The sequence below is a fragment of the Melanotaenia boesemani genome, chromosome 18, assembly GCF_017639745.1.
Source record: "Melanotaenia boesemani isolate fMelBoe1 chromosome 18, fMelBoe1.pri, whole genome shotgun sequence".
NCBI classification, from domain to species: domain Eukaryota; kingdom Metazoa; phylum Chordata; class Actinopteri; order Atheriniformes; family Melanotaeniidae; genus Melanotaenia; species Melanotaenia boesemani.
The window spans coordinates 27,542,590-27,567,260 of NC_055699.1; the positions used below are offsets into that span (position 1 = coordinate 27,542,590).

At 44.2% G+C, this 24,671-nt stretch overlaps 1 protein-coding gene and 15 non-coding genes across 17 annotated transcripts; all 16 read left to right on the top strand.

The window, feature by feature from the left end:
* Window positions 1-729: 729 nt before the first annotated feature.
* pigm (phosphatidylinositol glycan anchor biosynthesis, class M) lies at window positions 730-7,935 on the top strand. 2 transcript variants are annotated; one of them, XM_041968560.1, is made up of 8 exons: window positions 730-1,045; window positions 3,973-4,146; window positions 4,240-4,360; window positions 4,431-4,677; window positions 4,810-4,913; window positions 5,097-5,134; window positions 5,353-5,454; window positions 7,682-7,935. In XM_041968560.1, the coding sequence occupies exons 1-8, from the start codon at window positions 875-877 to the stop codon at window positions 7,838-7,840; spliced, it is 1,116 nt and encodes a 371-aa protein (XP_041824494.1). In that variant the 5' UTR covers window positions 730-874; the 3' UTR covers window positions 7,841-7,935. The 2 variants fall into 2 exon arrangements, with proteins under 2 accessions (XP_041824494.1, XP_041824493.1); XM_041968559.1 differs by having other exon boundaries at window positions 731-1,045; window positions 4,980-5,134.
* Window positions 7,936-11,812: 3,877 nt separating this feature from the next.
* Window positions 11,813-11,894, top strand: trnas-aga. Its single transcript has one exon. It is a non-coding gene; the product is annotated as a tRNA-Ser (tRNA).
* A 1,081-nt stretch (window positions 11,895-12,975) lies between these two features.
* trnag-ucc lies at window positions 12,976-13,047 on the top strand. Its single transcript has one exon. It is a non-coding gene; the product is annotated as a tRNA-Gly (tRNA).
* A 513-nt stretch (window positions 13,048-13,560) lies between these two features.
* trnas-aga lies at window positions 13,561-13,642 on the top strand. The gene has a single exon. It is a non-coding gene; the product is annotated as a tRNA-Ser (tRNA).
* A 1,124-nt stretch (window positions 13,643-14,766) lies between these two features.
* Window positions 14,767-14,838, top strand: trnag-ucc. The gene has a single exon. It is a non-coding gene; the product is annotated as a tRNA-Gly (tRNA).
* Window positions 14,839-15,352: 514 nt separating this feature from the next.
* On the top strand, window positions 15,353-15,434 carry trnas-aga. The gene has a single exon. It is a non-coding gene; the product is annotated as a tRNA-Ser (tRNA).
* A 1,118-nt stretch (window positions 15,435-16,552) lies between these two features.
* On the top strand, window positions 16,553-16,624 carry trnag-ucc. The gene has a single exon. It is a non-coding gene; the product is annotated as a tRNA-Gly (tRNA).
* Window positions 16,625-17,138: 514 nt separating this feature from the next.
* On the top strand, window positions 17,139-17,220 carry trnas-aga. The gene has a single exon. It is a non-coding gene; the product is annotated as a tRNA-Ser (tRNA).
* A 1,126-nt stretch (window positions 17,221-18,346) lies between these two features.
* Window positions 18,347-18,418, top strand: trnag-ucc. The gene has a single exon. It is a non-coding gene; the product is annotated as a tRNA-Gly (tRNA).
* Window positions 18,419-18,931: 513 nt separating this feature from the next.
* On the top strand, window positions 18,932-19,013 carry trnas-aga. Its single transcript has one exon. It is a non-coding gene; the product is annotated as a tRNA-Ser (tRNA).
* A 1,122-nt stretch (window positions 19,014-20,135) lies between these two features.
* On the top strand, window positions 20,136-20,207 carry trnag-ucc. The gene has a single exon. It is a non-coding gene; the product is annotated as a tRNA-Gly (tRNA).
* A 513-nt stretch (window positions 20,208-20,720) lies between these two features.
* Window positions 20,721-20,802, top strand: trnas-aga. The gene has a single exon. It is a non-coding gene; the product is annotated as a tRNA-Ser (tRNA).
* A 1,118-nt stretch (window positions 20,803-21,920) lies between these two features.
* Window positions 21,921-21,992, top strand: trnag-ucc. The gene has a single exon. It is a non-coding gene; the product is annotated as a tRNA-Gly (tRNA).
* Window positions 21,993-22,505: 513 nt separating this feature from the next.
* trnas-aga lies at window positions 22,506-22,587 on the top strand. Its single transcript has one exon. It is a non-coding gene; the product is annotated as a tRNA-Ser (tRNA).
* A 1,126-nt stretch (window positions 22,588-23,713) lies between these two features.
* On the top strand, window positions 23,714-23,785 carry trnag-ucc. The gene has a single exon. It is a non-coding gene; the product is annotated as a tRNA-Gly (tRNA).
* A 513-nt stretch (window positions 23,786-24,298) lies between these two features.
* On the top strand, window positions 24,299-24,380 carry trnas-aga. Its single transcript has one exon. It is a non-coding gene; the product is annotated as a tRNA-Ser (tRNA).
* Window positions 24,381-24,671: the final 291 nt, after the last annotated feature.

The following is a 24,671-nucleotide window of genomic DNA, read 5'->3' on the forward strand; positions in this document are numbered from 1 at the left end:
TCAAACTTTGTACTATGAGAGTATGAAACCCCCCACTATGTACTTTTACCATTATTATTATAATAATAATAATGGCTTCTTGACAACCACGTTTCCATGGAGACCATTTTTGATGAGGCTTTGGCAAACAGTAGATGGATCAACTGAAGGTCTCTCAGGTTCTTTTTCAGGTCTTTGGATTTGTTTCCATTTCTTTAATACATCACTTTTAGATTCTGTTCTGCTTGACATTTTTCAGTAGAATAGAATAGAAAGGATATTTATTGTTCACAGAGATAGAAAATTGCCTTTGTATACCAACACAGCTCTAAAATACAGTATTTTTTTCCCTTTTTTTACGAATCAAAATGCATGAAGATTAATTTTAAAACTGGTTCTTTGTTATGTGTTGGGTTCGCTCCTCTGAATGGTCAGGGAAGTAAAATAGGGGATATTTAAAAATATATTTGGATCAGGAGACATCAGAACAATGAATTATAAACAATTCAGTATAATATTAATACATGTGTTGAAGTGTAGAAAGTAGCATGCGAGCTGGAGGATTAAACATGTTAGAGTAATATGGATCCCCTGGGTCTGAAATAAAGGATAAAACAAAGAACTCGATTCCGTTCAAAAAAAGAAAACGTGTATGGAGCAGAGCTGATTGAGAAAACGTCGCTTTACTAGGAAAAGTTTAACTACAGCCACAAGATGGCGGTAGTGCGTTTCTACTCAACGAAGAAGAAATTCACTTCCGGATTACTTCCGCGTTAACAATTTCGAAGTCTGGTGGATCATTAGCGATTATTTCCGACGCCGATTGCATGGTTTAAATTTATTTTACTACAAAGGGATAAATGAAGCCGACCTGGTTGTCTCATGAAGGACGATAATGGACAAAGTTGTGTCCAAATTGACCGAAAAACGCCTCGTTTTCGCGGCGTCCTTCGTTCTGCGGCTGCTTCTGGTGGTTTATGGACAGCATCAGGATGCGACCATGGAAGTGAAATACACTGATATCGATTATCAGGTGTTTACAGATGCTGCGAGGTTCGTGACTGAGGTAAGAACAGCTGAATAAAAAAAATAAATAAAGCCATTCAGACAGATCAAATTAACTTTGAGTTTAAATGGGTGAAAGTGACAAAAGCTGAATCAGACCATTTAGTACACAGATTTTCTCTCTCTCTGTCTGTCTGTCTGTCTGTCTGTCTGTCTGTCTGTGTGTGTGTGTGTGTGTATGTATGTATGTATGTGTATTTATACGTGTGTGTGTGTGTAATATATACTTGTAGAAAACTTTCAGTGCAGTTTAATTTTTTTTGCATTCTTTCTCTTGATGTAACAGGGTATTTGACTTTCTCAAATGTGGAAATTATTTTTGGCTGTTGTTTTCCTGTAGAAAATGTTTTAAATTAAAATTAGGTTGGGGAAAAATACATATAGAGCCATAAGAAATAAATGCAACAGATTTTTAAATTAATTTATTTAATGATTAATGTTGTTTTATAGCCAAGAACTAATAGGTTCTGTTAGCTCCAGGTTGAATGTGTGCAATACAGTCATTTTAAAAAGGTTTTCAATAAACATTGAACCAGTCTGGATGTGTGTATTTGAGTTTGAGACCCCTGCTCTACCTGAAAGGCCATTTAAATGTTTTTTTGTTGTTGTTGTTTTGTTAAAGGGCAGTGCAAAAAATACATTTTGTGAAAAAATCATGCCAGAGAATCGTGATCTCAATTCTAAGCAAAAAAAAAAAAAAACGCGAATAAAATTTTTTATTCAGAATCGTGCAGCCCTAATGAAAATTGATACCGTTTGTCCAAAGTGTTGACCAATTTCTTAAATCCCAGGTTGTACACTGTGTTAATTGAGCATTGAGACTTTGGGGAGAAAAAAAAAAATGTTTGTTTACAACGTTTGTTATCTCTTTGTGTCTCTGGGAGCTGGTAGACTTTTTAGTCAAGACTCAAAAATTGAACATTTTTCTATTTTCGTGAACAAGTGCAACATTTCACATGCACAAATGTCGCCTGTTGCTTGGCCGGAGGAGGGCAGCGATTTTCGCCTCACCGCACAAGTTCCACAGGAATGAATGGAGAAGGAGTGACATCGCCTTGAGAGGTGTTTGCAAGTCGGGTTGAATAAAACCAAGCTGGTTGGGGCTGTGGGAGGAGTCTGCAGCAGAGCGCTGCAATACCAGTGGTGCTCAATTTGAAACTGAAAACAGCACAAGAGTAAACTGAGAAGGAGCAAAAAAACTGGATCATTTAATTTTTATGATCGTTGAAAACCCAGATCATAATTGAGATTCAAATTCGACGTATTGCCCAGCCCTACCTTCAGGTCACCGGTTATCTGTGGCTTAATGATTGGAAAGCAGCGGACAGTCTGTGGTGGCCTGCAGATCTCCTCAGTCTTTGATGTACTCTGTAAAGCATTCAGTTATAGCATTGATGTCCTCCCTGTGTGGCTCACAGACCACACCCCAGTTGGTGGACTCAAAGCAAGCCCTTAATGCCTCGATGGCCCTGAAGAGTCCACCTCTTGACCAGCCTCCGTGGCGTCTGCTGACAGAGGAATGTATACTCTGGGAGCAATGGTGGATGTAAACTAGGGCTGCACGGTAAAGTCTTTAAAAATCGCGATCTCGATTCACACACACGTGATCTCATTTCTGCACACAGTGAGTCTAAAGCATTTTATATCACGAGCTGCATCACAAACAAATGCCCCTAATTTCCTCCCGATTTTTTTCAAGCATCCCTAAATGCAGCACTGCCGTTGCCTCCTCCCTCGACCAATAATAAAGCGCCGTTACAACACGTGATTCAGTGGAGGAAGCCCGCCTGCTGTCGAGTGTTTGGAAAGAAAAGTGAGCGAAAGTTAAAGTGGAGGAAAGTCTGCAGTAAGTAGGTATAAACACATAGTGACAAAGACCCAAGTGGTAGTGGCGAGAGTCACTCCCTCACCTGAACTTGTAACTAGAAAATGTTCACATTCGGCAGCATTGTGGACGTATTTTCAGTTTAATCCAGATGATGACAAACAGTGTGAGTTGCATAGTAAAGTGTGTTTTGCCCTGGTTGCAGCACCGCAAGGCAACACCACAAATCTCTACAGTCACATTAAATGTCGCCACAAAATACCGCATGATGAAGCCGTACGAAGCAAGAAATAATGAACAGGAGTCAATAACAGGACTGAACCTTGTACAATGCATTTTTTTTCTTCTTGAGTGCAGTTTTAATTTTTGCATTTTATTTTCTCTTGCTACTACAGGGCATTTGATTTTCCGGTTGTAACCCAACCGCAAGTAGTTTGATGTCTGGGTGCAGAGACTCTCCTTCACCGTAACATGTGCAGGGTTACACCATCTCTCACATGCACTGCAACTCGCCCTCCTTTCTTTGTTCCACAGCGTCTCTGTTGGCTCCTGAAGCCGGGCAGAGCCACGCTGTGGTCCGGGACATGCGACTGCAGCCATGTTTCAGTAAAACACATCAGAACTCACGGTATTCCTTCTGTGTCCTCACATGGTCCAGCTCATCTGGTGACCGTACATTTCCACTCTAATGACCGGAACTGGAGGCTTGTGCTTTCTGCATCCAGGTCGTCTCCTTCGTAACTCCTCTGGGATGTCAGCCCTGGATCCGGCAACATTCCAGAGCTACACAGCTATCAGCTGGTTGTGTGGGTTATCAATGCGACTGCCCGGAGAGATGTACTACATTGCAATGGTGATGGAGCGATAACAGATAATGTTCTTTTAAGAACCTAAAAAATCAGCTGCTCACCGGGCTGGAAAGTTTGGTGGGAGCTGAGACAAAACGGGGAAAAAGTGACCAGAAAGATACAATTAGTAAAAGTTAAGCAAACACATGAGAGCTGCTGTAACAGGCTGCTGTCTACCACCACACAATCTTAAAAAACTGGTTTCTTTAATCTGGTTTGACTTGAACTTCTTTAATGTTGGAAACTTGTGGACAGGGAGGCTCCCCATACAAGCGGTCCACCTACCGCTACACTCCTCTTCTAGCCTGGCTTCTTACCCCAAACATCTACCTGAACGTGGTGTTTGGGAAGATTCTCTTCATCGTATGTGATGTTGCGTCAGGTATGATCATCTACGCCATCCTCCGCCTCCGAGGTCTGAGCTGCCAGGTTTGTCCCACTCACCGTGATGGCTTTCAAACTCTGAGGCTTTGGGCTCAAACATGTGTAAATTAAGTTGTTTTTGTTTGTGTTTATGATCAGACTGCACAGTGTGTTTGTTCTTTGTGGCTTCTCAACCCGCTGCCGATGGCCGTGTCGAGCCGAGGGAACGCAGAGTCCATCCTGTCAGCTTTGGCACTGGGAACGTTGCTGTGTTTGGAAGGTAAGGAGGAGGTGCAGCAACGTCGTCATCGACCTAGAAAGCACATGTTGATTTTCTGTTTTTCTTACAGCCAGACATCTGATTTGGGCGGCTGTTCTCTACGGTCTGTCCGTCCATATGAAGATTTACCCCATCGCCTACGTGCTGCCCATCGCGCTGACCCTTCGCACGCCACAGACCACAGATGAAGACGGGAAGATGACGACATGGAAGAAGTTTGTTGGTTTCATTGAAAGTTTGATCAACCACGAGCTGATTGTCTTCGGAGGTGTTTCAGGAGGAGTGTTTTTGACCCTCACAGCACTCTTTTATTACATGTGAGAAACATTTTTACTTATCTGATGTTGCCGATTTTACTCTAAAGAAGGATTATTTTCTTACTGACGAGTGAAATAGCATTTCTCCCAGTCTGAGCCCTAACATGTAGTCTCCCTCTGCTGTGAATCCAGGTATGGTTGGCAGTTTCTTTATGAGACATACTTCTACCATCTGAGCAGAAGAGACATCAGACACAACTTCTCGCCATACTTCTATATGCTCTACCTGACTGCAGGTATTTTCTCTTCCAGCCTTTCATGGTCTTTGTTAACTGGATCTCAGGGATGTTGTGTTGTTGCAGACAGCTGGTGGAGCTGGGGAATGGGCCTGGCAGCGTTCTTGCCTCAGATCATCCTGCTGCTGGTGGCATCCTGGAATTTTCATCGTGATCTGACCTTCACGTGTTTCCTCAATACAGCCATCTTCGTGTCCTTCAACAAAGTCTGCACATCACAGGTCTGAGTCCCAGCAGACGAGAGATAATTTATGATTTATTTCACATTTCGAACTGAGAGCCATCATGACGGGCGATGAGGGACAGGCCTATGTTTCCTGTCAGAGGAGCAATTTAGACAAAAAATGTGAGAGATGATTGCGTTTGAGATGGAAAATGATTTCACATGAGCAGAAAGAAGAAGTCAGGACTTAACAAGGTCCTTCTTATGTTTTCGTAGTACTTCCTTTGGTATCTGTGCTTACTTCCTGTGGTCATCCCAAACCTGCGTCTGTCTGTCAGAAGGGGGCTGCTCCTGCTGCTCCTATGGTTTGTTGGACAGGTAAATTCATTGTTCCACTTCTAATCTAACTTTTAGTAATTCTGGCATTTTTGTTAACATAAATTTAGAAAGAAAATGAAAAATCTCTAAGTTTTATTTGAAACTAAAACTTAATTTTATATAAAAAAAAAGAGTAATTTTACTACTTTTTTTTTAAAACATGTCTGTATCTGATCTGAACCAAACTGACCAAAACCCAGAAGATGATAATGATGATGATGATAATGATGCTGGTGCACTGACTGACCAAAACAAAAAGGTCACACTTAAATCGGCTTGAACCTCCTTTATCTCCGATTCCAGCAGCTTCTCTGTGGCATTGTCACTAGAAGCTTCTGCAATGTCACAAGATTTTTCTCCATCCAGTGTAGCATTAATTTTTCACCAAGATCTTGTATTGATGATGAAGAGTCCGACCACTGCACAAAGCCTTCTCCAGCCCATCCCAAAGATTCTCCATGGGGTTCAGGTCTGGACTCTGTGGTGGCCAATCCATGTGTGAAAATGATGTCTCCTGTTCCGTGAACCACTCTTTCACAATCTGAGCCACAAGAATCCTGGAACTGTGCCATCTGGGAAGATGGAATAACCTGCTCATTCAGTATATTCAGGTAGTCAGGTGACCTCATTATTCAAACACATCATGTTGCTGAATCTAGACCTGACCGACTGCAGCAACTCCAGATCATAGACTGCCCCCACAGGCTTGTACAGTAGCACAAGGCATGATGGCTGCATCACTTCATCTGCCTCTCTTCTTACCCTGATGTTGCATCACTCTGGAACAGGGTATGTCTGGACTCATCAGAACAAATGACCTTCTTCCATTGCTCTAAAGTCCAGTCTTTATGCTCCTTAGCAACATGAATCCTTTAGCTCCAGTTAGCCTCACTGATTAGGGGTTTTCTTTTGGTTACACAGCTGTTCAGTCCCAGTCCCTTGACTTCCTTCACATTGTTCGTGTGGAAATGCTCTTAATTTCAAAATTAAACATAGTCCTGAGTTTTACTGCTGTTTTTCTTCCATCTGGTTCCACCAAACGTTTAAGTGCTCACAAATCACCATCATTCAGGATATTTTTCTGACCACATTTCTTCCTGGAAGACAATGGTTCCCAACTATCCTTCCGTTTTTAACCATGTGTTGGACAGTTCTGAACCCAATTTGAGTAGTTTCTGCATCTCCTTAGATGTTTTCTCTGTTTGATGCCAATGATCTGACCCTTCTTAAACAGACTAAAATCTTTTCTATGACCACGGACGTGTCTTTCCACATGGTTGTTGCTCATTGCATCAGTTGGGGTTAAATAACTTGATGTAGCATGAAAGATAATCACCCATGCAGTAATTATCCAATATGACAGTGGTTCCCAACATGGGGCCCTCCAATGGGTCCCCCAAAGAGCACAGGGGATCCCCGAGGCTTTGACCATTCAGAACCATTGTGATTAAAAATTAAGACCATGTACACACAGAGGAGTTGAAATGTATCCGGTCAAGTTTTTTTTTTAATCATCTGGGCATTTCGTTGACATGGAGCTGGCATTTTGGGAAAATTGAACTAAAAAATTTTTTACTTGGGCTTAATCGATGGATGGAACTCAACCAGACCATGGTTTTCAACTTGGGGTGGGGCAGGGGGTCCACAGCCTTTTACTATTTGCATGAAGGAGGTTGTATCTGAGGTGCCCCAAAAGAGACGGGGCACCCCCATTGTGATCCCCAACCAATTCCCAGACATTACATGGTATGTGCCCCTAAATGGACAGAGGCGTGGCCCTAAGCTGGGAACACCCTGGGCAGGACTTAACAGGCTGTGGTCAAGGCTGGCCCAGCTGACCAAGTGGTGGTACTGCACCACCATCCGTTGAGGGGCACCTCAGGTAGCTGAAGTTGGATCCGAAATGGGCTACTTGCGGTCTCCCGTCCGACGAGGGCTACCTCAAGGTACCCCAAAACTCAGCTCCAATCAGATTCGTACAACCAGGGGCAAATTGTGCCCCTCATGAGAAGAAAATGAACTAAAATTGGTGCCTCTTTTTTAGATGAACATGAGCTTTCCCTCAGGAAAATAGGGTTGAGGGCCACTGCAATAGAAGACTCCAACCTGTTAGTCAATGAGTTACATTTATCCTGAATTGCTCTCAGACTCTCAATTCAATAGTCTTAATATTTTGGCTTATCAGAAAATGAAAATCTTACACTTTTTCATTTTTCTTCACTAACAGGGAATTTGGTTGGTTCCAGCCTACTTCGTGGAGTTTGAAGGCTATAATAGCTTCTTCTTGATCTGGTTGGCTGGACTGATCTTCTTAGTTATCAACTGCTTTGTCTTGATTCAGATTATAACTCACTACAAACCAGCACAAGGACTGAAGGCTGAATGACTTTGTTCTTCTGAATGTGGAAATATTTTTCCAAACTTCATGAAAAAAAATGTATGGATCTTAATCTATGCAGAATAAAATTTATATTTTACTCAGTTTCAGTCTAGTTTTTATTTCTCTAAATCACTTCACCACAGATCTGATTATCTTGTTCAACCTGTGGAATAAATGTTTGTTATCCACAGAGACTGATGTGGACAAAAAACAACTGTTTATACTCCAATCACCTCACCTGAGATCACATGACCAGAGCAGTATTCACTTTTAACTGCAGGTCACAGTTCCTCCACAATTTGAGATGAAACATCTAATTTTTCTGGGCTCCTTTATTATATTTTTCATCATCTGGGAGAATCCACAGGCAACCAAGGCAATGTACGGGCCACAGCATGTCACTTTGGGTCATAGTCTCCTATGGAGTCCAGTAGATGGAGGAGAAGAAAGGAAAGTGGTGGAGACAGTGAAGGGAGTTAAGATATAACTGATTTTGGCTTTCTTTGTGTTAGAGACTTGTTGCAGTTACAGACATTAAGATGTTTTATATTATGATTTAGGTTGAAATTGGGTATGTACCATGTTTGAAGGACACATCATCAGTAGTGGACCCTGGGGTGTGTTTGAACAAAAAGACAAGAGAGGATCTCTTTATATTCAACCAAGATGTATTCCAATTCGGGTCACAGGTAAAGCGATGCAATGCTGGACTCAGAGGACTGGTCATCCTGCTGATCCTCCAACATTGGATGTGATCACATGATTTATGTTCTTAGGCCGGGAGACTACCTTGTACAATGGGATGGCTAGGCACGCAACCGATTGTAATTGGCCAGTTATCATAGACGTAAGCAGGCCACCCACTGCACATGCAATAGATTAGGATGTGGTGTTCAGTGTGTGTGTGAATGTTGAATTTTAGCGTGTATCTAATGCAACAGACCTGACCTAATAACTTATGATTCTTAATCACATCTGGTTTTTGCCTATGTCACTATGTATATCTAACTGATGGTTTTTAATTTTTAATTACATCACAGTATTGTTTATCTGTCACCATGTGCCAGTGCCACTGAGCCAGATGAGTTCTATTAAAACAAAAGTTATAAACATTCCTATCAGAGCTAAAACAGTTCAGAATGTAAACAAGTATTACATTTCCCCCTTTTGACATGATTTTATCATGTCAGCTAACAAATAAAGAATGTAAAACCTATATGTAAACAAATAATGTAGAACAACTAGGAGGGGAAATGTCCCCCTTTTGAACACTGAGTCGTGTAAGCCGTGTCTCTACAGCATTTTGCTTTCTATATGTGAGCCATTATGTGAAAGCTGGTCTTCATTACATTAACAGCAAGACATCTATATTGCAACCAGTGTCAATTAAGAGCTTAAAAACAAGAAAACAGAATAGGGTTATTAAGCAAGCATCACGGAAACATATCTGTGTTCGAATCATGTGGATTAGTAGCAAGCAGATGCTTCACTGCAGTCTCACAACGGTCTCACCATCACAGCAGCAGCTGGTCACATGACTGTCTATTCATCTCCAAATCAGCTCTGCCGAGGACCAGCCAGGTGACAAACTATCTTTTGGTGTATGTTCAATAACCCTTTCACCATCACAATGTTCTCTTCAGAGAACTGTTTCAGTTACAGTCTCAGGCCCCCAGCGCCTACCTCTCCAATTGCCCCAGTATAATAGTGGCCACACCACCATGGAACTAGACTGAAGAGCTCACACAGTGTCTTTTCTTGCCTCCAAATGGAACGCATGGTCATGAGCATTAAGGAAAAGAGCATACAGTCATCCAGAGCATTTTACATGTCCATTACAGTCTCCTTGAAACTGCACGGAAAACCATAGGTGATGATCTACTGGAGATCAAATGCTCTGGAACTGCAAATGGCAGTGGGTGAAGCAGATAGGGGCCATCATCAGTCACAGAGCATAGAAGTTGGTGGTGATAGTGATGTATCTTGGAGTTCAGTCTTTAAGACACAGAACCTTACTGTATAGGATCAAGACCTGAATGTGTCTTATAGAATGCTATGTTTAGATACTACATAATCCACTCTTCAAGACCTAATTATGGGTCTCACAAAAAAAAACAAACTAAAAAAAAACTAAGTATATAAAACTCATATTAAATAAACCAATACATTAACCCCAAAAGGAATCATAAACGCCCAAAAAAGGGTTAGTCGACCTATCGGACCCCTTTGGGCCTAAGTCCAGTCTAGCAATTCTCACCTCCCGAAACAAAAAACAAGCACTCGAGGTCACCCATATGTAGCTACATAATAAAAGCCATGAAATATTATATATCTGCCTAATACTAAATCCCTTATGTGTTCACCCAGAAAGCTAAATGCATAACAATAGCACACAACAATCTAATCTTAATCTAATACTCAGATTAGTTAAATAGTAAAACAAATAAAACAAAGTATATGGCTTCAGATGGGTAGACTGATGTGCTGATGTATTTCAGTCCACAGATGTCTCCATCATGGTGTCAGCATCCAAGATTCAGTATCCATGTTTTAATGTCCTGATTTGCACTTTTGAATCCACTCAGAATGTTTGGGTTCCTGAAAAACTAGCCACCCACCAGGTGGTCTCTCCATGTCTTACTGAGAAGAAAAAAAAAAAGAAAACCAATAACAGTATATTTGCCAAAATAATAATATGAGTAAAAAATATTGCAAACACAAAAAATGAGAGGTGGCATTTATCTGAGTATAGATAACATATTTCTTGTTTATGCAAGATAAAAGGAAAGACTACATACTAGAAAACACCACACGTCATAAAAGTAAAAAATCAAAATGGATATCTTTCGAGTAATTTACCTTCCACTACTACTTGTCTTAGCAAAGGTCAGTAACAAAATACAGAAACAAAACATAACACAGTGCCACAAGGGTCGTCACTAATAATAAAAATAATAATACATTTTTTTTAAAAAGCGCCTTTCAAAACACTCGAGGACACTGTACAAAAGAACATTGAAAAAGTTAAAAAACAATAAGTACAAAACAAAACGGAACGGAGGACAGCATAAAGACGGTGAGTGACTAGATGACATGGGACTGTCTGAACAAATGTGTTTTTAAGTTGTGATTTGAAGAGAGGAACAGAGTCTATGGTACAGATGTCAGGGGGAAGAGAGTTCCAGGGGTGGGTAGCAGAGCGGCTGAATGCTCGGCTCCCCATAGTGATAAGACGTGCAGGGGGGACAAGAAGCTGGAGAGAGGAGGAGGAGCAAAGTGAATGGACCGGAGTAGCAATGTGCAGGAGATCAGATATGGTGGGGCCAGATTGTGGAGGAGAATTTTGAAGTTAATTCTTTGTTTTACAGGGAGCCAGTGAAGTTGTTGTAAGATGGGGGTGATGTGATGAGTAGTAGGGCTCCGTGTAATTATGCGTGCTGCAGAGTTTTGGAGGAGCTGCAGTTTGTGGAGAGATTTATTAGGGAGACCAAAGAGAAGAGAGTTGCAGTAGTCAATCAGGGAGGTAACAAGAATGTGGACGAGGGTGGCAGTGGTGTGGGAGGGTGAGAGAGGGGCGGAGACGAGAAATGTTTCTCAAGTGAAAATATGCAGACCAGGTGATACTGTTAATGTGGGAGAGGCAGGAAAGTGTGCTGTCGAGGACGACACCCAGACTCTTTACCTGAGGATAAGGAGATAACGAGAGTAGATTTGAGGGTGATTCACAACTACATGGAACAATTTGGGGCTTGTCCACATTTGTCAAAACAATTGATCTTATCGATCTAGAGTATAGATTGCCTTGCATGCATGACGCCCAGGGTCCAATACCCAACATTTATCTCCAGTGTATCTTACGAGAGGTGAAGTTGTGCACTTCCCAAGGCTTTCAACACATGCGCAAGTGTAGAAGATTGCTGCCAAGGCCTGTTGTAACAGAGTCCACACATCGGAACTAGGATTGGGTGTTCCAACGTCGTTGTCGTGGCCGAGTGGTCAAGGCGATGGAGTAGAAATCCATTGGGGTCTTCCCGCGTAGGTTCGAATCCTGCCGACAACGAGTGGCCTGTCTTCTTCTTCCCCAAAATGCCTGACTTGGAATAATGCTTTCGTCCTCTGCAGTAGCTTCTGCTTAGCTGAGCTTTACGGTTCGTAGTGGATGTTTCACACATCTGCGCTGTCTTTCCCAAACCATATTAATGGAACAGCCTGAGTGTTAACGACACAGTCATCTACCTGCTGCAATTCTTCATTTGCATTTGGAAGGCACTGTGGCAGTCGCTTTCATTGATTTCTGTATTGCTTTTAACAACATCCACTCAATGCTACTGGGAACGACGCAGTGAGGGGATGGGTGTCGACGACTCTGTGGCCTCCTGGATTACTGACTACCTAAGAGACAGGCCACAGTTTGTCCATCTGGGTAGCGTTCAGTCTGACGTTGTGGTCAGTGATGGATGGAGATCCTCAGGGGCCTGTGTTGTCTCCTTTCCTTTTCAACTTATACACCACTGATTTTCAGTACAACACTGAGTCCTGCCAGCGTCAGCAATTCTCTGATGACTGAACTGTTGTTGGGTGTATAGCAGAGGGAGGGGAGGCGGAGGACAGAGCCCTGATGGACGGGTTTGTAGAGTGGACTGGCAGGAATGGCCTGCCATCTAAATGTCACCAAGACCAGACTTCCGGAGGAAGAGAACTCCTCTTACTCCACTGATAATCATGGAGCATGAGGTGGAGATTGTTGAGAACTATAAGTAGCTAGGAGTGACCATCGACCAAAGACTGGAAATCCAACACAGTTGCTGTATCTTTTGCACAAATGGGTGCTAGTCAAACACAGCATTTCCCAACTTTGGGATTTAAAAATGCATCTATCTATCTATCTATCTATCTATCTATCTATCTATCTATCTATCTATCTATCTATCTATCTATCTATCTGTCTATCTGTCTATCTGTCTATCTGTCTATCTGTCTATCCGTCCATCCATCCATCCATCCATCCATCCATCCAAAATGTACCAAAAAGGTGGTGGAGTTGGTCAGAAGGACGTGTAGTAATTTCTCAGGTGATTTCTCAGGTGTTTTTATTCACAGGATTGGACCAGGCACTGATCGGTCTGTTGTCTTGTTTTGGAGCGATGGTGGTATAGTGGCGAGCATAGCTGCCTTCCAAGCAGTTGACCCGGGTTCGATTCCCGGCCATCGCAGGAGTGTTAATGGACTTAAGGTGTGTCTAGTTGTTTTTCTCCTATAAACTGGCTTTTCATGATGAACTCCCTTTATACTCCTTTTTGCATTCATGCTCGTAAAACGTCCATCACCATCATCGACGGACTCTTACTGTTCTGCTCTCCAAAACCGCTTTCTCAACTGCCCAAGGCTGACATGCAGCTCTTCATAGGCACATATGCTACACTCCCTTAAATGCCACGTGCACTTTCAGAGTTTAGCTGTGGATAAGGAGATAACGATAGTAGATTTGAGGGGGATTCACAACTACATTGTCAAAACAATTGATCTTATCGATCTAGAGTATAGATTGCCTTGCATGCATGACGCCCAGGGTCCAATACCCAACATTTATCTCCAGTGTATCTTACGAGAGGTGAAGTTGTGCACTTCCCAAGGCTTTCAACACATGCGCAAGTGTAGAAGATTGCTGCCAAGGCCTGTTGTAACAGAGTCCACACATCGGAACTAGGATTGGGTGTTCCAACGTCGTTGTCGTGGCCGAGTGGTCAAGGCGATGGAGTAGAAATCCATTGGGGTCTTCCCGCGTAGGTTCGAATCCTGCCGACAATAGGGTGGCCTGTCTTCTTCTTCCCCAAAATGCCTGACTTGGAATAATGTGTAGCCTGAGTTTTCCATGAAACCTCCACCAAAGTAAACCACTGGCTGCTTTCGTCCTCTGCAGTAGCTTCTGCTTAGCTGAGCTTTACGGTTCGTAGTGGATGTTTCACACATCTGCGCTGTCTTTCCCAAACCATATTAATGGAACAGCCTGAGTGTTAACGACACAGTCATCTACCTGCTGCAATTCTTCATTTGCATTTGGAAGGCACTGTGGCAGTCGCTTTCATTGATTTCTGTATTGCTTTTAACAACATCCACTCAATGCTACTGGGAACGACGCAGTGAGGGGATGGGTGTCGACGACTCTGTGGCCTCCTGGATTACTGACTACCTAAGAGACAGGCCACAGTTTGTCCATCTGGGTAGCGTTCAGTCTGACGTTGTGGTCAGTGATGGATGGAGATCCTCAGGGGCCTGTGTTGTCTCCTTTCCTTTTCAACTTATACACCACTGATTTTCAGTACAACACTGAGTCCTGCCAGCGTCAGCAATTCTCTGATGACTGAACTGTTGTTGGGTGTATAGCAGAGGGAGGGGAGGCGGAGGACAGAGCCCTGATGGACGGGTTTGTAGAGTGGACTGGCAGGAATGGCCTGCCATCTAAATGTCACCAAGACCAGACTTCCGGAGGAAGAGAACTCCTCTTACTCCACTGATAATCATGGAGCATGAGGTGGAGATTGTTGAGAACTATAAGTAGCTAGGAGTGACCATCGACCAAAGACTGGAAATCCAACACAGTTGCTGTATCTTTTGCACAAATGGGTGCTAGTCAAACACAGCATTTCCCAACTTTGGGATTTAAAAATGCATCTATCTATCTATCTATCTATCTATCTATCTATCTATCTATCTATCTATCTATCTATCTATCTATCTATCTATCTGTCTATCTGTCTATCTGTCTATCCGTCCATCCGTCCATCCATCCATCCATCCATCCAGTCCAAAATGTACCAAAAAGGTGGTGGAGTTGGTCAGAAGGACGTGTAGTAATTTCTCAGGTGATTTCTCAGGTGTTTTTATTCACAGGATTGGACCGGGCACTGATCGGTCTGTTGTCTTGTTTTGGAGCGATGGTGGTATAGTGGCGAGCATAGCTGCCTTCCAAGCAGTTGACCCGGGTTCGATTCCCGGCCATCGCAGGAGTGTTAATGGACTTAAGGTGTGTCTAGTTGTTTTTCTCCTATAAACTGGCTTTTCATGATGAACTCCCTTTATACTCCTTTTTGCATTCATGCTCGTAAAACGTCCATCACCATCATCGACGGACTCTTACTGTTCTGCTCTCCAAAACCGCTTTCTCAACTGCCCAAGGCTGACATGCAGCTCTTCATAGGCACATATGCTACACTCCCTTAAATGCCACGTGCACTTTCAGAGTTTAGCTGTGGATAAGGAGATAACGATAGTAGATTTGAGGGGGATTCACAACTACATTGTCAAAACAATTGATCTTATCGATCTAGAGTATAGATTGCCTTGCATGCATGACGCCCAGGGTCCAATACCCAACATTTATCTCCAGTGTATCTTATGAGAGGTGAAGTTGTGCACTTCCCAAGGCTTTCAACACATGCGCAAGTGTAGAAGATTGCTGCCAAGGCCTGTTGTAACAGTAGTCCACACATCGGAACTAGGATTGGGTGTTCCAACGTCGTTGTCGTGGCCGAGTGGTCAAGGCGATGGAGTAGAAATCCATTGGGGTCTTCCCGCGTAGGTTCGAATCCTGCCGACAACGGGTGGCCTGTCTTCTTCTTCCCCAAAATGCCTGACTTGGAATAATGTGTAGCCTGAGTTTTCCATGAAACCTCCACCAAAGTAAACCACTGGCTGCTTTCGTCCTCTGCAGTAGCTTCTGCTTAGCTGAGCTTTACGGTTCGTAGTGGATGTTTCACACATCTGCGCTGTCTTTCCCAAACCATATTAATGGAACAGCCTGAGTGTTAACGACACAGTCATCTACCTGCTGCAATTCTTCATTTGCATTTGGAAGGCACTGTGGCAGTCGCTTTCATTGATTTCTGTATTGCTTTTAACAACATCCACTCAATGCTACTGGGAACGACGCAGTGAGGGGATGGGTGTCGACGACTCTGTGGCCTCCTGGATTACTGACTACCTAAGAGACAGGCCACAGTTTGTCCATCTGGGTAGCGTTCAGTCTGACGTTGTGGTCAGTGATGGATGGAGATCCTCAGGGGCCTGTGTTGTCTCCTTTCCTTTTCAACTTATACACCACTGATTTTCAGTACAACACTGAGTCCTGCCAGCGTCAGCAATTCTCTGATGACTGAACTGTTGTTGGGTGTATAGCAGAGGGAGGGGAGGCGGAGGACAGAGCCCTGATGGACGGGTTTGTAGAGTGGACTGGCAGGAATGGCCTGCCATCTAAATGTCACCAAGACCAGACTTCCGGAGGAAGAGAACTCCTCTTACTCCACTGATAATCATGGAGCATGAGGTGGAGATTGTTGAGAACTATAAGTAGCTAGGAGTGACCATCGACCAAAGACTGGAAATCCAACACAGTTGCTGTATCTTTTGCACAAATGGGTGCTAGTCAAACACAGCATTTCCCAACTTTGGGATTTAAAAATGCATCTATCTATCTATCTATCTATCTATCTATCTATCTATCTATCTGTCTATCTGTCTATCTGTCTATCTGTCTATCTGTCTATCTGTCTATCCGTCCATCCGTCCATCCATCCATCCATCCATCCATCCGTCCAAAATGTACCAAAAAGGTGGTGGAGTTGGTCAGAAGGACGTGTAGTAATTTCTCAGGTGATTTCTCAGGTGTTTTTATTCACAGGATTGGACCGGGCACTGATCGGTCTGTTGTCTTGTTTTGGAGCGATGGTGGTATAGTGGCGAGCATAGCTGCCTTCCAAGCAGTTGACCCGGGTTCGATTCCCGGCCATCGCAGGAGTGTTAATGGACTTAAGGTGTGTCTAGTTGTTTTTCTCCTATAAACTGGCTTTTCATGATGAACTCCCTTTATACTCCTTTTTGCATTCATGCTCGTAAAACGTCCATCACCATCATCGACGGACTCTTACTGTTCTGCTCTCCAAAACCGCTTTCTCAACTGCCCAAGGCTGACATGCAGCTCTTCATAGGCACATATGCTACACTCCCTTAAATGCCACGTGCACTTTCAGAGTTTAGCTGTGGATAAGGAGATAACGATAGTAGATTTGAGGGGGATTCACAACTACATTGTCAAAACAATTGATCTTATCGATCTAGAGTATAGATTGCCTTGCATGCATGACGCCCAGGGTCCAATACCCAACATTTATCTCCAGTGTATCTTACTGAGAGGTGAAGTTGTGCACTTCCCAAGGCTTTCAACACATGCGCAAGTGTAGAAGATTGCTGCCAAGGCCTGTTGTAACAGAGTCCACACATCGGAACTAGGATTGGGTGTTCCAACGTCGTTGTCGTGGCCGAGTGGTCAAGGCGATGGAGTAGAAATCCATTGGGGTCTTCCCGCGTAGGTTCGAATCCTGCCGACAACGGGTGGCCTGTCTTCTTCTTCCCCAAAATGCCTGACTTGGAATAATGTGTAGCCTGAGTTTTCCATGAAACCTCCACCAAAGTAAACCACTGGCTGCTTTCGTCCTCTGCAGTAGCTTCTGCTTAGCTGAGCTTTACGGTTCGTAGTGGATGTTTCACACATCTGCGCTGTCTTTCCCAAACCATATTAATGGAACAGCCTGAGTGTTAACGACACAGTCATCTACCTGCTGCAATTCTTCATTTGCATTTGGAAGGCACTGTGGCAGTCGCTTTCATTGATTTCTGTATTGCTTTTAACAACATCCACTCAATGCTACTGGGAACGACGCAGTGAGGGGATGGGTGTCGACGACTCTGTGGCCTCCTGGATTACTGACTACCTAAGAGACAGGCCACAGTTTGTCCATCTGGGTAGCGTTCAGTCTGACGTTGTGGTCAGTGATGGATGGAGATCCTCAGGGGCCTGTGTTGTCTCCTTTCCTTTTCAACTTATACACCACTGATTTTCAGTACAACACTGAGTCCTGCCAGCGTCAGCAATTCTCTGATGACTGAACTGTTGTTGGGTGTATAGCAGAGGGAGGGGAGGCGGAGGACAGAGCCCTGATGGACGGGTTTGTAGAGTGGACTGGCAGGAATGGCCTGCCATCTAAATGTCACCAAGACCAGACTTCCGGAGGAAGAGAACTCCTCTTACTCCACTGATAATCATGGAGCATGAGGTGGAGATTGTTGAGAACTATAAGTAGCTAGGAGTGACCATCGACCAAAGACTGGAAATCCAACACAGTTGCTGTATCTTTTGCACAAATGGGTGCTAGTCAAACACAGCATTTCCCAACTTTGGGATTTAAAAATGCATCTATCTATCTATCTATCTATCTATCTATCTATCTATCTATCTATCTATCTATCTATCTATCTATCTATCTGTCTATCTGTCTATCTGTCTATCTGTCTATCCGTCCATCCGTCCATCCATCCATCCATCCATCCGTCCAAAATGTACCAAAAAGGTGGTGGAGTTGGTCAGAAGGACGTGTAGTAATTTCTCAGGTGATTTCTCAGGTGTTTTTATTCACAGGATTGGACCGGGCACTGATCGGTCTGTTGTCTTGTTTTGGAGCGATGGTGGTATAGTGGCGAGCATAGCTGCCTTCCAAGCAGTTGACCCGGGTTCGATTCCCGGCCATCGCAGGAGTGTTAATGGACTTAAGGTGTGTCTAGTTGTTTTTCTCCTATAAACTGGCTTTTCATGATGAACTCCCTTTATACTCCTTTTTGCATTCATGCTCGTAAAACGTCCATCACCATCATCGACGGACTCTTACTGTTCTGCTCTCCAAAACCGCTTTCTCAACTGCCCAAGGCTGACATGCAGCTCTTCATAGGCACATATGCTACACTCCCTTAAATGCCACGTGCACTTTCAGAGTTTAGCTGTGGATAAGGAGATAACGATAGTAGATTTGAGGGGGATTCACAACTACATTGTCAAAACAATTGATCTTATCGATCTAGAGTATAGATTGCCTTGCATGCATGACGCCCAGGGTCCAATACCCAACATTTATCTCCAGTGTATCTTACGAGAGGTGAAGTTGTGCACTTCCCAAGGCTTTCAACACATGCGCAAGTGTAGAAGATTGCTGCCAAGGCCTGTTGTAACAGAGTCCACACATCGGAACTAGGATTGGGTGTTCCAACGTCGTTGTCGTGGCCGAGTGGTCAAGGCGATGGAGTAGAAATCCATTGGGGTCTTCCCGCGTAGGTTCGAATCCTGCCGACAACGGGTGGCCTGTCTTCTTCTTCCCCAAAATGCCTGACTTGGAATAATGTGTAGCCTGAGTTTTCCATGAAACCTCCACCAAAGTAAACCACTGGCTGCTTTCGTCCTCTGCAGTAGCTTCTGCTTAGCTGAGCTTTACGGTTCGTAGTGGATGTTTCACACATCTGCGCTGTCTTTCCCAAACCATATTAATGGAACAGCCTGAGTGTTAACGACACAGTCATCTACCTGCTGCAATTCTTCATTTGCATTTGGAAGGCACTGTGGCAGTCGCTTTCATTGATTTCTGTATTGCTTTTAACAACATCCACTCAATGCTACTGGGAACGACGCAGTGAGGGGATGGGTGTCGACGACTCTGTGGCCTCCTGGATTACTGACTACCTAAGAGACAGGCCACAGTTTGTCCATCTGGGTAGCGTTCAGTCTGACGTTGTGGTCAGTGATGGATGGAGATCCTCAGGGGCCTGTGTTGTCTCCTTTCCTTTTCAACTTATACACCACTGATTTTCAGTACAACACTGAGTCCTGCCAGCGTCAGCAATTCTCTGATGACTGAACTGTTGTTGGGTGTATAGCAGAGGGAGGGGAGGCGGAGGACAGAGCCCTGATGGACGGGTTTGTAGAGTGGACTGGCAGGAATGGCCTGCCATCTAAATGTCACCAAGACCAGACTTCCGGAGGAAGAGAACTCCTCTTACTCCACTGATAATCATGGAGCATGAGGTGGAGATTGTTGAGAACTATAAGTAGCTAGGAGTGACCATCGACCAAAGACTGGAAATCCAACACAGTTGCTGTATCTTTTGCACAAATGGGTGCTAGTCAAACACAGCATTTCCCAACTTTGGGATTTAAAAATGCATCTATCTATCTATCTATCTATCTATCTATCTATCTATCTATCTATCTATCTATCTATCTGTCTATCTGTCTATCTGTCTATCTGTCTATCTGTCTATCCGTCCATCCGTCCATCCATCCATCCATCCATCCATCCAAAATGTACCAAAAAGGTGGTGGAGTTGGTCAGAAGGACGTGTAGTAATTTCTCAGGTGATTTCTCAGGTGTTTTTATTCACAGGATTGGACCGGGCACTGATCGGTCTGTTGTCTTGTTTTGGAGCGATGGTGGTATAGTGGCGAGCATAGCTGCCTTCCAAGCAGTTGACCCGGGTTCGATTCCCGGCCATCGCAGGAGTGTTAATGGACTTAAGGTGTGTCTAGTTGTTTTTCTCCTATAAACTGGCTTTTCATGATGAACTCCCTTTATACTCCTTTTTGCATTCATGCTCGTAAAACGTCCATCACCATCATCGACGGACTCTTACTGTTCTGCTCTCCAAAACCGCTTTCTCAACTGCCCAAGGCTGACATGCAGCTCTTCATAGGCACATTTGCTACACTCCCTTAAATGCCACGTGCACTTTCAGAGTTTAGCTGTGGATAAGGAGATAACGATAGTAGATTTGAGGGGGATTCACAACTACATTGTCAAAACAATTGATCTTATCGATCTAGAGTATAGATTGCCTTGCATGCATGACGCCCAGGGTCCAATACCCAACATTTATCTCCAGTGTATCTTACGAGAGGTGAAGTTGTGCACTTCCCAAGGCTTTCAACACATGCGCAAGTGTAGAAGATTGCTGCCAAGGCCTGTTGTAACAGAGTCCACACATCGGAACTAGGATTGGGTGTTCCAACGTCGTTGTCGTGGCCGAGTGGTCAAGGCGATGGAGTAGAAATCCATTGGGGTCTTCCCGCGTAGGTTCGAATCCTGCCGACAACGGGTGGCCTGTCTTCTTCTTCCCCAAAATGCCTGACTTGGAATAATGTGTAGCCTGAGTTTTCCATGAAACCTCCACCAAAGTAAACCACTGGCTGCTTTCGTCCTCTGCAGTAGCTTCTGCTTAGCTGAGCTTTACGGTTCGTAGTGGATGTTTCACACATCTGCGCTGTCTTTCCCAAACCATATTAATGGAACAGCCTGAGTGTTAACGACACAGTCATCTACCTGCTGCAATTCTTCATTTGCATTTGGAAGGCACTGTGGCAGTCGCTTTCATTGATTTCTGTATTGCTTTTAACAACATCCACTCAATGCTACTGGGAACGACGCAGTGAGGGGATGGGTGTCGACGACTCTGTGGCCTCCTGGATTACTGACTACCTAAGAGACAGGCCACAGTTTGTCCATCTGGGTAGCGTTCAGTCTGACGTTGTGGTCAGTGATGGATGGAGATCCTCAGGGGCCTGTGTTGTCTCCTTTCCTTTTCAACTTATACACCACTGATTTTCAGTACAACACTGAGTCCTGCCAGCGTCAGCAATTCTCTGATGACTGAACTGTTGTTGGGTGTATAGCAGAGGGAGGGGAGGCGGAGGACAGAGCCCTGATGGACGGGTTTGTAGAGTGGACTGGCAGGAATGGCCTGCCATCTAAATGTCACCAAGACCAGACTTCCGGAGGAAGAGAACTCCTCTTACTCCACTGATAATCATGGAGCATGAGGTGGAGATTGTTGAGAACTATAAGTAGCTAGGAGTGACCATCGACCAAAGACTGGAAATCCAACACAGTTGCTGTATCTTTTGCACAAATGGGTGCTAGTCAAACACAGCATTTCCCAACTTTGGGATTTAAAAATGCATCTATCTATCTATCTATCTATCTATCTATCTATCTATCTATCTATCTATCTATCTGTCTATCTGTCTATCTGTCTATCTGTCTATCTGTCTATCCGTCCATCCGTCCATCCATCCATCCATCCATCCGTCCAAAATGTACCAAAAAGGTGGTGGAGTTGGTCAGAAGGACGTGTAGTAATTTCTCAGGTGATTTCTCAGGTGTTTTTATTCACAGGATTGGACCGGGCACTGATCGGTCTGTTGTCTTGTTTTGGAGCGATGGTGGTATAGTGGCGAGCATAGCTGCCTTCCAAGCAGTTGACCCGGGTTCGATTCCCGGCCATCGCAGGAGTGTTAATGGACTTAAGGTGTGTCTAGTTGTTTTTCTCCTATAAACTGGCTTTTCATGATGAACTCCCTTTATACTCCTTTTTGCATTCATGCTCGTAAAACGTCCATCACCATCATCGACGGACTCTTACTGTTCTGCTCTCCAAAACCGCTTTCTCAACTGCCCAAGGCTGACATGCAGCTCTTCATAGGCACATATGCTACACTCCCTTAAATGCCACGTGCACTTTCAGAGTTTAGCTGTGGATAAGGAGATAACGATAGTAGATTTGAGGGGGATTCACAACTACATTGTCAAAACAATTGATCTTATCGATCTAGAGTATAGATTGCCTTGCATGCATGACGCCCAGGGTCCAATACCCAACATTTATCTCCAGTGTATCTTACGAGAGGTGAAGTTGTGCACTTCCCAAGGCTTTCAACACATGCGCAAGTGTAGAAGATTGCTGCCAAGGCCTGTTGTAACAGAGTCCACACATCGGAACTAGGATTGGGTGTTCCAACGTCGTTGTCGTGGCCGAGTGGTCAAGGCGATGGAGTAGAAATCCATTGGGGTCTTCCCGCGTAGGTTCGAATCCTGCCGACAACGGGTGGCCTGTCTTCTTCTTCCCCAAAATGCCTGACTTGGAATAATGTGTAGCCTGAGTTTTCCATGAAACCTCCACCAAAGTAAACCACTGGCTGCTTTCGTCCTCTGCAGTAGCTTCTGCTTAGCTGAGCTTTACGGTTCGTAGTGGATGTTTCACACATCTGCGCTGTCTTTCCCAAACCATATTAATGGAACAGCCTGAGTGTTAACGACACAGTCATCTACCTGCTGCAATTCTTCATTTGCATTTGGAAGGCACTGTGGCAGTCGCTTTCATTGATTTCTGTATTGCTTTTAACAACATCCACTCAATGCTACTGGGAACGACGCAGTGAGGGGATGGGTGTCGACGACTCTGTGGCCTCCTGGATTACTGACTACCTAAGAGACAGGCCACAGTTTGTCCATCTGGGTAGCGTTCAGTCTGACGTTGTGGTCAGTGATGGATGGAGATCCTCAGGGGCCTGTGTTGTCTCCTTTCCTTTTCAACTTATACACCACTGATTTTCAGTACAACACTGAGTCCTGCCAGCGTCAGCAATTCTCTGATGACTGAACTGTTGTTGGGTGTATAGCAGAGGGAGGGGAGGCGGAGGACAGAGCCCTGATGGACGGGTTTGTAGAGTGGACTGGCAGGAATGGCCTGCCATCTAAATGTCACCAAGACCAGACTTCCGGAGGAAGAGAACTCCTCTTACTCCACTGATAATCATGGAGCATGAGGTGGAGATTGTTGAGAACTATAAGTAGCTAGGAGTGACCATCGACCAAAGACTGGAAATCCAACACAGTTGCTGTATCTTTTGCACAAATGGGTGCTAGTCAAACACAGCATTTCCCAACTTTGGGATTTAAAAATGCATCTATCTATCTATCTATCTATCTATCTATCTATCTATCTATCTATCTATCTATCTATCTATCTATCTGTCTATCTGTCTATCTGTCTATCTGTCTATCCGTCCATCCGTCCATCCATCCATCCATCCATCCATCCATCCAAAATGTACCAAAAAGGTGGTGGAGTTGGTCAGAAGGACGTGTAGTAATTTCTCAGGTGATTTCTCAGGTGTTTTTATTCACAGGATTGGACCGGGCACTGATCGGTCTGTTGTCTTGTTTTGGAGCGATGGTGGTATAGTGGCGAGCATAGCTGCCTTCCAAGCAGTTGACCCGGGTTCGATTCCCGGCCATCGCAGGAGTGTTAATGGACTTAAGGTGTGTCTAGTTGTTTTTCTCCTATAAACTGGCTTTTCATGATGAACTCCCTTTATACTCCTTTTTGCATTCATGCTCGTAAAACGTCCATCACCATCATCGACGGACTCTTACTGTTCTGCTCTCCAAAACCGCTTTCTCAACTGCCCAAGGCTGACATGCAGCTCTTCATAGGCACATATGCTACACTCCCTTAAATGCCACGTGCACTTTCAGAGTTTAGCTGTGGATAAGGAGATAACGATAGTAGATTTGAGGGGGATTCACAACTACATTGTCAAAACAATTGATCTTATCGATCTAGAGTATAGATTGCCTTGCATGCATGACGCCCAGGGTCCAATACCCAACATTTATCTCCAGTGTATCTTACGAGAGGTGAAGTTGTGCACTTCCCAAGGCTTTCAACACATGCGCAAGTGTAGAAGATTGCTGCCAAGGCCTGTTGTAACAGAGTCCACACATCGGAACTAGGATTGGGTGTTCCAACGTCGTTGTCGTGGCCGAGTGGTCAAGGCGATGGAGTAGAAATCCATTGGGGTCTTCCCGCGTAGGTTCGAATCCTGCCGACAACGGGTGGCCTGTCTTCTTCTTCCCCAAAATGCCTGACTTGGAATAATGTGTAGCCTGAGTTTTCCATGAAACCTCCACCAAAGTAAACCACTGGCTGCTTTCGTCCTCTGCAGTAGCTTCTGCTTAGCTGAGCTTTACGGTTCGTAGTGGATGTTTCACACATCTGCGCTGTCTTTCCCAAACCATATTAATGGAACAGCCTGAGTGTTAACGACACAGTCATCTACCTGCTGCAATTCTTCATTTGCATTTGGAAGGCACTGTGGCAGTCGCTTTCATTGATTTCTGTATTG

Coding starts and splice junctions, on each gene's coding strand:
- pigm (XM_041968559.1), top strand. CDS start 875: ATGGACAAAGTTGTGTCCAAATTGACCGAAAAACGCCTCGTTTTCGCG. Junction 1,046..3,972: donor CTGCGAGGTTCGTGACTGAG/GTAAGAACAGCT, acceptor ACTTGTGGACAG/GGAGGCTCCCCATACAAGCG. Junction 5,135..5,352: donor ACAAAGTCTGCACATCACAG/GTCTGAGTCCCA, acceptor ATGTTTTCGTAG/TACTTCCTTTGGTATCTGTG.